This window comes from Limulus polyphemus, unplaced genomic scaffold, assembly GCF_000517525.1.
Source record: "Limulus polyphemus unplaced genomic scaffold, Limulus_polyphemus-2.1.2 Scaffold9166, whole genome shotgun sequence".
In the NCBI taxonomy this organism is placed as follows: Eukaryota; Metazoa; Arthropoda; class Merostomata; order Xiphosura; family Limulidae; genus Limulus; species Limulus polyphemus.
Window position 1 is genome coordinate 1 of NW_013674776.1, and position 11,902 is coordinate 11,902.

Genomic DNA, 11,902 nt, shown 5'->3' on the forward strand with positions numbered 1-11,902 from the left:
ACTGTATGACAGAATAACAGCACAGCTTCAGTTCCGGAAGTGTTTATGTCAGCTTCAGTTCCGGAAATGCTTATGTCAGCTTCAGTGCAGAAACTGCCAAAGACATGTCCAAATCAGATATGTGCGCCCTGCTGTCTGGTTAACTGATTAATCTGTCCACGTGGTGTTACTAGTCCAGGTCAAATTTCTATTATTAATTATTTGATACGCGCGCCGTGCTGTCCGGTTAACTGATTAACCTGTCCACTAGGTGTTACTAGTCCAGGTCATGTTTCTATTGTTAATTATTAGATATGTGCGCCCTGCTGTCTGGTTAACTGATTAACCTGTCCACGTGGTGTTACTAGTCCAGGTCATGTTTCTATTGTTAATTATTAGATACGTGCGCCGTGCTGTCTGATTAACTGATTAACCTGTCCACGTGGTGTTACTAGTCCAGGTCACGTTTCTATTGTTAATTATTAGATACGTGCGCCCTGCTGTCTGGTTAACTGATTAACCTGTCCACGTGGTGTTACTAGTCCAGGTCACGTTTCTATTGTTAATTATTAGATACGTGCGCTCTGCTGTCTGATTAACTGATTAACTAGTCCACGTGGTGTTATTAGTCCAGCTCGTGTTTCTATTGTTAATTATTTGTACAGAACGTGCTAGTGATACGTTAAGGCTGACTATTAATAAACGTCACCTTTTTGAACCCGATATTCATCATTTCCTTCAACATTATACAACTAACTATTCTATTTCTATACATATTGTAGTTTTATCTCCGTTTGTTCAAGTGAAACTGTACACGCTTCTGGTTATAGTTCTCACTACCTACGGTATTTATTTTTGTTCCTACGTCTCGTGGTGTATAAATATACGGTTATCGCCTAGTTATCAGTCAACGTGGCGAAATGGCATCTTTACGAAAGTCTGTTCTATTTCTCCTGCTATTATTAATTGGATGTTAAGAGAAAAACTGACGATATGGAGCAGAGTCTGTAAGTCGATTAATCCGCTCTTCCTGCTGTTATTCTGTCATACAGTATTGATTAGATTACTCACAAACACTTCCGGAACTGAAGCTGACATAAACACTTTCTGCACTGAAGCTGACATAAGCACTTCCGGAACTGAAGCTGACACAAGCACTTCCGGAACTGAAGCTGACATGAGCACTGTCTGGCCTGAAGCTAATCACGTAACATTGCAATTAGTTCAATACGTCCGTACAAGATGTAAATAAAACAAATAATAAACAACATTTTAACGATACGTTATTTCTACGAACAAAAAAAAATAATAATAATAACACGAGTTTGTTTACAATTATTAACTTACTCGAGATCTTTTGATGAATTACGCTTACAACAGGAACAAAAGTGGTCTGTCATTTTCTCTAAGGAAGTCGATACGAAATCAAACTTCAAACGCGTTAGGGAAATGAAACTCATTAAAATTACTACAAATTATTCATCTAAAAAAGGAAGATCTGAATAATCTCAACGTCATAAAGGCACTGTTTCTAATATATAAAAAAAAAGTTCTCGTTACGTCGAATATTAGAGATCGTGTTGTTGTTTTGCTTCTAACTTAATCAATAAATATATTCTCCCTACTTATACAACCTATTATATAGTTTTCAATGTAAGTTTGTTGCTGGTTTTTTTGTTTTTTTTCCGCAAACCTTCAGCGAATTATGGCGTCCACGTGATCGCCATCATCATTAGCTGTCTGTGATCGTTATCCCATCTTAATATCGAATATATTTTTTTCCGTGTACGAAATGAGCCGTTTCGAGAGCCAATAACGTGAACTGTATTATTGTGAGGCCCTCTAGCGTTCAATTACTTCTGGGTTAGGTTAGTAATGGTCGATAGAAAACATACCATCAGTGACTCGGTACTAAATATTCTAGAAATATCTCTATGGTGCAAAATATACATTATATTTTTTAACATTAACCAATTTGTTGCAAGAGTTCACAAGGCTGAATTATTCATATTTCTGAAGAAATGGTACATTTCTTGTATCGTTAACCATCACTAGGATGGTTATAAAAACATGAACATCAATGATGCAGTTCTTGTATTGTTAACTTACTAGGTCCGCATGTTCATGTTTTTACAATGATGTAGTTCTTGTATTGTTAACGTAAATATTTCCCCATATTTAGCTTATTCGTGTGAATTTTTAGAAGCAGCTGCACAAGTTTCTTTATTCTTAAGCTTTTAATTTTATAATACATCTAAAAGGTGACTATTAAGACACCCTCCAAACAAAATCCAATCAACCAACCATATATATATATATATATATTATACTTTTATCAATGTAGATTTCTGTTAATACGTTTTAAGAAGAAAACATAATTTGTGTTGTTGTTAAGCACAAAACTAAACAATGAGCTATCTCTGTTCTGCCCAATACAGGTATTGAGACCCGATTTTTAGCGTCGTAAACCTACTGACTTACCGCTGAGCCAATGGGGGTTGGGGAGGCGAACAATATAGCTTCACGACTGAAGTAGAGAAATCTGTTTTCAACGTCTTCCTGTTTCTTAGGGGCAGTTTTTAATTCTGTATGTAACTTAGTACTGATCGTCATAAACTAGTGTTTGTTAAAAACTAATAAACTATTCTACCTGTCTTTTCAACGAGATTCTTAATGTCAGCGAAATGCGGGAGAAAAACGGTAATTTCTTCAAAGTCTCTATTAACTGAGCTTTTAAAACATGTATCTTCACGATGTTTTAACAGTAATGAACCGTGAACATGTTTCTTTACACCTACTTCGCGATGTTCTAACGGTAATGGACCGTGAACCGTGTTTATTTACACCTACTTCGCGATGTTTTAACGGTAATGGGCCGTGAACCGTGTTTCTTTACACTAAGTTCGCGATGTTCTAACGGTAATGGACCGTGAACCGTGTTTCTTTACACCAAGTTCGCGATATTCTAACGGTAATGTACCGTGAACCGTGTTTATTTACACCTACTTCGCGATGTTTTAACGGTAATGGGCCGTGAACCGTGTTTTTTACACCAAGTTCGCGATATTCTAACGGTAATGGACCGTGAACCGTGTTTATTTACACCAAGTTCGCGATGTTCTACCGGTAATGGACCGTGAACCGTGTTTCTTTACACTTACTTCGCGATGTTTTAAAAGTAATGAATCATGAACGAAGTTTCTTCACACCTACTTCTTTCAAAGTTTGAGTTTTCCAAAACTCATAATTTATTCAGTAAAACCGGATGAAAAATCTGCACGACCCCTAAAACCTGAAATGTTAAAAGCTTATTGTGCATGTATATATAAGCTACAAGGTTTGTGTTTCCTTCACTAGCCCTCCCCCCCCCCCTCACTTCTCAATATTATAGTTTTGTATTTACAATTAAAAGGAATACAACGTTAAAATCATTACACAATAAATAGTTATTAAAAACAGCGACTTGCCCTAAAAAGCACTATGTTTCGGTGTCACCATCTTGTGGAATAACGGTAAAAGCTTGGTCTGGACTTATATAATCATTTACATAGCAATAACGCCATCTACACTAAAACTACCCAGAGCTACAAAACATCTGTTCATTAATTTTTATTATTTCTAGATCTGGACCAGATTCATTGTTTAATACGATATCACTATCTGGACCAGCTTCATTGTTTAATACGATATCACTATCTGGACCAGCTTCATTGTTTAATACGATATCACTATCTGGACCAGCTTCATTGTTTAATACGATATCACTATCTGGACCAGCTTCATTGTTTAATACGATATCACTATCTGGACTAGCTTCATTGTTTAATACGATATCACTATCTGGACCAGCTTCATTGTTTAATACGATATCACTATCTGGACCAGCTTCATTGTTTAATACGATATCACTATCTGGACCAGCTTCATTGTTTAATACGATATCACTAGTTTCTCTAATACTTAATTCTAATTTATCAACTTAGTGTTACTCCAGTCTATAACATGATATGTTGACTTATCAACTTAGTGTTATTCCAGTCTATAACATGATATGTTGATTTATCAACTTAGTGTTACTCCAGTCTATAACATATGTTGATTTATCAACTTAGTGTTACTCCACTCTATAACATGATATGTTGACTTGTCAACTTAGTGTTATTCCAGTCTATAACATATGTTGATTTATCAACTCAGTGTTACTCCAGTCTATAACATGTTGATTTATCAACTCAGTGTTACTCCAGTCTATAACATGTTGATTTATCAACTCAGTGTTACTCCAGTCTATAACATATGTTGATTTATCAACTTAGTGTTATTCCAGTCTATAACATATGTTGATTTATCAACTTAGTGTTACTCCAGTCTATAACATATGTTGATTTATCAACTCAGTGTTACTCCAATCTATAACATATGTTGATTTATCAACTCAGTGTTACTCCAATCTATAACATATGTTGACTTGTCAACTTAGTGTTATTCCAGTCTATAACATATGTTGATTTATCTCCAGTCTACAACATATGTTGATTTATCAACTCAGTGTTACTCCAGTCTATAACATATGTTGATTTATGTTAATTTGACCACAGATTTGAAATCGAAAAACAAACAAACAAAGATATCGTCCCTGTTTTTAATTACTATTTATTGTGTAATGATTTTAATGTTGTATTTCTTTTAATTGTAAGTATAGATTTTTTACGCAAGTGTCGTTTTATAGTTTTGTTTGTGCAACTAGATTCGGTATGGGGTAAAAATATAACAGGGTTATTCAAACCGACACAATTAAGGTGAGGAAATTAAAAAAGAAAAATACCAGAGAATGAGATCAGATGGTCGGTTGGCAGCAGAGGCTTTTGTTAAAGGCTACGAGTTAGATTGCTTTAAATAACTCATCTTTCGCTGTTCTAATGGAACCACCGCGTAGTTTGAACGGCCAAAGTTGTGTTTTTTAGGCTGCTAGGGCCGTATTCATACATTATTGTATACAAACTAACGTTAAAAAACCGTCAGAAAGACAACTAGAAAATGCCTTGTCTAGCAACTACGTTGAGTTCACTCATTGGACTAGAACGTTTAGGTACATATGTAATAACAAAGAAGACTAAGATTCCACTGGCCAATCTCCAACTTTACATGCATGTTAGTGAAGTACAGGCAATGGTACAGAAAAGGCTATTAAATACTTAACAAAAGAGTATAAACCATTTTCCAACAAAGTTGAAAATTGCACAAAGGATTCGCGCTTAACGATACGCAAGTCCTGAGCGGAAGCACACATGCTCCCTCTGTTTCCAAGCTCGTGCAATTAAAGATCTCCGAGTTTCAATAATAATATATAGAAATAAAAATTAGAATTAGTAAAAGCCTCATAATGTACCGTGACGAACTCTTAAAAATGCTCTAAAATATAAATAAAACCAAGTACCAAAACATTTAGCAGGCTAGATAGAGGCAACACTTATTTCACTAACTCCGCGTTTAAAAATAAGTGAACACCAGTTCACAAGCCTAAAAAGCAAAGCGATATGAAAATAAATATAATATATTTCTAACAAGAAAAAGCTACTTTTTTTAGGCACCTTATCCTGCAGAAGACTTCAAAAATATGTTTTACTACATTACTAATTAATTCTATACCAGCCGTAGGCGGTGTTTTATGACTTTGTTTGCAAGAAAATTAAGAAACGATTAGTAGTATACAATATTTGTATTATCGACACATCAGAGACAATAGTGCCCTCTATGACATAGTAGAGCATCTTGGACCAGATGCTCAAATAATCTGTAGCCTGATGAAGATATATCGCTGCTAGATAAACGTAAAAATGCAAACTCCAAAAACCGCCTAATAAAGCGTTCTTCTGTCAACGTGTAAAACGGTAAGAACCGAGAACACACAAACCGCTTAATGAAGCGTTCATCTGTCCAGAAGTGTAAGAACTATTATCGTACTACGTATAATTAATGACACTTTACTAATGAAGCTCGCTCACAGCTTTTCATTAGATATAGTATTATTCTATAAAACTTTTTTTCCCATGTAAACGACTTTGATTAGGCAATTGTATCTTATGGCACTTTTCACGGAACGGATGCTTATCTCACCTACAGGAAGCTCTGAATACTTAAAACAGGTGACTATAAACTAGTTTTAATTTATAAGCACAACAACAAGAGGTGAGCTCGTAATTTGATCATAACACGTGCACAATGTTTGAATAATATAGTCATTTGTTGACTTCAAGACTAACTGACAGCGGTATCATTTTGGTCACCGAGTCAACAGGGGCGAAAATCTGGCTCGGATAAGCGTAGGCCTATTAACTCGAACAACACAGAAAAACAACTTGTTCATTCAACTCTTATACAAAACACAAATAACGTATAGGAAATTAAATATTAAGAATCTAAACAACATTACCCGGTTACAACTGACATTGACTCAAGACGTGATTTGGTCGGTCCTTTTTTTTTTTTTTCCTTGATGAAAGGTATTTGAAATATAAGCAACTATGTTTTGGGCGACACCAAAAAAAAAAAAACATAACAGAAAGTAAAGTTTCCGTCGAATGAGTATTCGAAAATGAAATTTGTCTTCTATTTTCGGAACTTGTAAGCGACACAGTTTTGTTTCCCATTAACTTTATGGTTCTCTGGACACTAAATGAGGGGAAAACATTTTGTTAAACCGGAAACATTCCACCCGCGTCAGATAGGCTGGTCGCCGAACTACCTACCCTTCCTTCCCTTGCCGTTATATCACTCACCCGTTTTGTTTTTCTCGATTATAATTTTTGTACCTCGGTGATTTCTTCGTGTTTAGAAACCCGGGATGATGCCGTAGGACTCTAAACTCGACATTAGCACGTAGAAGAGCCACAGAGAAATTAAGCCAATAGAAGTTGGTAGTTTGTACTTCATGGGACCTCCTAACTCCCCTCCGACCACCTTGGAGCGACGAAGGAGAAGAACAATGCAGGCGACGAACGCACAAACGCAAAATAAAGTCACGGAAAATGCCAGACTTCCTGGATTCACACGAAACTCCTCCCCCTTTACTGCATGGTACACGGCTGCAATGGACCAAGCGATCCCGATCCCGAGGAAAACGTTCACTGCGTTGCTTCCGGTGACATTCCCGATTGAAGAGTCGGCGTAGCGGTCGTTTATTGCTGCCACTTTGCTGGCAAACGTGTCTGAAAATCGAAAAAGCAACACCATCTACTCTGGATTATTGCAACTTTTTTTATGATCATAACAGAAATATCACGACCAGTTTCTGAACCCGTAATTCGTTTCTTCGCGGGAGGTAAACTAGGATAAAGCAGGAAGTGTACAGTGTAACAGTTGGTAAAAGTAGCTGTCAGTGATGTGAAGATTATCCTACCAAATCTGACAACACGGGTTGGGTAGTTACTGGCGTAACAGTGCTCTTCAGTAAACGGAAAGATAATGGAAACGAGGATACTACGCTAAACAACAGTTATGAGGAGAAGAATTAGGAAAGGTTTCAAAACGTGAAATCTCAAAATAACTATAAAATACTTAGAATTTTGTCAAGTTTACCTATCATAATGTAAAGTGGTTATCGTATTCAAATAGTTAAGATTTATAAGTGAACACTGACAGGAATGACTTTTACTCTTGGACAGCTCGATCGTAGACCTCTGGTCTCTTTTTACTTAAAATTGAATGTTAAATAAAATACTAAAATAAGGAAGAATTTGAATACATTTTATGAAAACGTATCTAATAAAAAATAATTATAAAGGTGAATTGCAAAATGATTTAAAACGTAGAATTTCAAAACTACCGAGGGCATTTAAATCGAACTACAAAAGTATTATTGTAGCCTATGTCTTTAATATAAATGTTTCTCCAAATTTGCATTGCTGTTCAGCTGGCAGTTTAATGTCACGTGAGGAGCGCGTGGCCTGACGTCTGCAATATTCTCCTTAGTTTTAGAAGAGTTTAAGCAGTATAAAACGCGAACTAGGCCAAAGAGTAATTTAATGAATAATCAGTGCGTAATTTAGTCAGTTTGTTTGTCACTGTAAGCCGGTTAGTTCAGTGCTGTGAATATTGAACGTGTGTTTTAACTGAGTAATAATGGTAAGAAATCAGTAATTTAATTGAATTTCTGTTAGATGTAGTTTATTGATGACGTCAGGCGTTAGGTGAATGGTGGTTACACTAACCGTGGAACTTGACGAAAAAAAACTTAGTTAACCCTAAGTGTACAGCACCTTCCATTATTGGTTTACCGACTGAACCAGAATAACCCGCCCAAAAACAGGAACAGTACGTAATATATGAATGGAAATTAAAAAAAAAAAGGAAATTAATTAAAAACCAAACAAATACAACGAGAAAATAAATTCTACTTTCCAAAAGCTCTTTGGCGATAAAGTTTTTTGAATCGTGGTTTGTCCAAGACAGTTTCTTGAATCTGTGAGTCCTAAGAATCATTAAGTTTAAAACAATTTTTATAACACATATCGTAATCTATTTCAGCCTACTGATGTTAAACATTGTTATATTTTCTCCTTCATCACTACAAAATATAAATAATGAAAAAAATTCACAGTACTGGAAAAAAGAAAATAAAATAAAAAAAGGTTTTAACAGTCAATGCCATTATAATATTTCACAATGTAATATATAAAAGGCAACATGAATAAAAAGCTAGTTTAGCGTATGTTAGACTATTGGATTAAATACGTAGGTTTGTAAAACGATGTACAGTGCCACTTCTACTATTCGCAAATGTTCGTTTCTGGCCACGTGCGGATAGTTGAGCTTCCTCCCACTCCCATGGTCTATGTACCATATAATTACTGACCATAATAAAATCAAATTAGGATTTTACATAAACAGTTATCGTAAATAATATTACGTAACGCTACAGTAACACGTTACCTTTGTGTTGGTGGTGATCTTGACGAGGGAGGTGGAAGACGAAGTTAGCGACAACCGTTTGACCCTAGAATACGTGGGCCAAAAATGTGCGCACACTTTACGTTTTCGATAAGTGAAATCACGGATAGTAGAGGTAGCACTGTTTATTAAACAAACTTAGTCATTAGATGACACATACAGCCAGGAAAATATTTCAATTCATACCTGATATAGTGGAATTAACTGGTACACATATCTACAAAAATTTACCTGATGACTAAATTATGAATCCTTCCTAAAACTAGAAAACTGAATGGGTTCTTAGTGGAATAAATAAAAACTACCGTACCTGGAATACTGGTTCCTAGCGCCACCAACGATATGGCTGTTACGGTGTCGCGCAAACCTACAGTGCAGCCGAAGAAAGAGGCCAAGTCGCCGACAATGGCCGTCAATAAACCTATAACTGCTATACTGCTTACGAAACAGGCCCAGCCTCCCCAGTAATCTAAACAGGGGAAGCAGAAAGAAAGAAGCAAAGGGCCGTCAGGTGAAGCTAATTCATACTGAAAGTTATGATAGCAACGGTAAGGCTTACGAGACTTGCGATGCTTTCTTACGTGTTTAACTAAATATTTATTATTAATATTTTTGTAAGTTTCCGCCACAAGAATAAGTTCTAATTTAATTCAGTCTTCCCCACGTAAGTTAGAAAAGCATGACAATTCACATGAAACCTGAGTTGCCTTTGGGTCTGAAAGAGAAAAAAAAAGAGAGTAATTATTACCATTTTTCCAGAAGAGGGCGTCTTAGTCCATCACTCTATGTTAGGCCTAAACCAACTTACCTGGTACACTCGTACCAAGAGCAACAAATGCAATGGCTGTGACCTGATCTTTGATCTCCAGGGTGCAACCGAAGTGGGAGGCTAAGTCGCCGATGAAAGCTGTGAGAATTCCTATTATACAGATAGAAGCGACGAAGCAAAGCCAGCCATCCAAATAATCTGCAGAACAGAAATAACTTAGCAGCATGCAGTAAAGGATCTTCAATCCAGACCACGTATAACGTTCTTTAATGTTATATAGAAAACAGAATGTCCAATGTTTCTTTTACTTGAACTACCAGAACGTGCAGAATATAAGATGGTTTGTATTTATCTTACTATTCCCCTTTAATTAAAGCATGAGAGCTCAGCATAGCTATTAACTATTTATTTTATTTATGTAACAATGTATGACTAATAAATAAATAAATAAACAGTTTTGGAACATGGCTGACTCTTATAACAGTATTAAATAAATAAACAGTTTTGGGGATATAACTTGAACGATTTTCGTTCGAGTAATAAATAAATAAATAAACAGTTTTGGAACATGGCTGACTCTTATAACAGTATTAAATAAATAAACAGTTTTTGGGGATATAACTTGAACGATTTTCGTTCTAGTAATAAATAAATAAACAGTTTTGGGACTTTACTTGACTAATTTTATTTCCCCAGTAAAAATTAAATAAAACTTTTGGAATATAATTTATTTTCAATATGGTGATAAATGAATAAATAGATCTTTTGGAACGAGACTAATATACACACCAGTAATTAATACATAACAAAACAATTGGGACATTACTTATCTGATAGTCATAACAGTATAAAATACATTAACATAACTTTCATAACATGACTGATTCTCACCCCATTAATAAATACATAAGAACTTTTCGAACATGACTGATTTTCACCACATTACTAAATACACAAGTAGAACTGTTGGGACATGACCGATTTTCAACCCAATAGTAACTACATAAGCAGAATTTTTGAGACGTGCCTGATTTTCACCCCAGTAATAAATACATAAGAACTTTTGAGACATGACTGATTTTCAACCCAGTAATAAATACATAAGGAGTATTTTTCAGACATGGCTGATTTTCACCCCATTAATAAATACAAAAGGATAATTTTTGAGACATGTCTGATTTTCACCCCAGTAATAAATACATAAAGAGTATTTTTCAGACATGGCTGATTTTCACCCCAGTAATAAATACAAAAGGATAATTTTTGAGACATGTATGATTATCATTCCAGTAATAAATACACAAGTAGAACTTTTGGGACATGACCGATTTTCACCCCAGTAATAAATACATAAGTAGAACTTTTGGGACAAGACGGATTTTCACCGCAGTAATAAATACACAAGTAGAACTGTTGGGACATGACCGATTTTCACCCCAGTAATAAATACATAAGAACTTTTGAGACATGTCTGATTTTCAACCCAGTAATAAATACATAAGGAGTATTTTTCAGACATGGCTGATTTTCACCCCAGTAATAAATACAAAAGGATAATTTATGAGACATGACTGATTTTCACCCCCAGTAATAAATACATAAGGACCATTTTTGAGACATGACTGATTTTCATTCCAGTAATAAATACACAAGTAGAACTTTTGGGACATGACCGATTTTCACCCCAGTAATAAATATATAAGTAGAACTGTTGGAATATGACTGATTCCTATCTTAACCTATACTTTAAAAAATGGTGCTTTAAAATGTTTTCTGTTCCCGCACAGTGCAAGGCTTTTTTTTTGTATATTTATTCCACAGAATAATAATTAATCCGTTAATTATACTAGCATATGTATTCGATAATAAGGGAAACTTGGAACTCATGTGGTCACAATACATCCCATAAGTCATTCAGGGACTGGAATATCAAAATTATCTACGGAAGCAAATTGAAAAGCCCCTGGTGTATGAAAACTTGTGCTTCAGCAATGAGAGCAAACATACGATCAATTATAACATTCTTTTCTTCTTGTGGTTGGTTAATTGATCATTACCTTAGGGGGCCACCTATCGACAAGAAAATAAGTTTTAAGGTTTGTGTATGGTTTGGTTTGTTTTCAATTTTGTGCAAAGCTACACGAGGGCTATCTGCGCTAGCCGTCCCTAATTTAGCAGTGAAAGACTAGAGGCAAGGTAGCTGTT

General features: G+C 35.3%; 1 protein-coding gene across 1 annotated transcript in view; it reads right to left on the reverse strand.

Annotated features, from left to right (window-relative positions):
• Positions 1-1,052: 1,052 nt before the first annotated feature.
• The window catches only part of LOC106475784 (sodium/calcium exchanger 1-like), a gene marked incomplete at its 5' end in the record, with an annotated part of 22,549 nt that continues 11,699 nt past the window's right edge, over positions 1,053-11,902 (reverse strand). Inside the window, 2 exons of the mRNA XM_013936460.2 lie at positions 1,053-7,187; positions 9,239-9,397. Of these exons, the coding sequence (XP_013791914.1) occupies positions 6,811-7,187; positions 9,239-9,397 (536 nt within the window). The remainder of the gene's footprint in view (positions 7,188-9,238; positions 9,398-11,902) is intronic.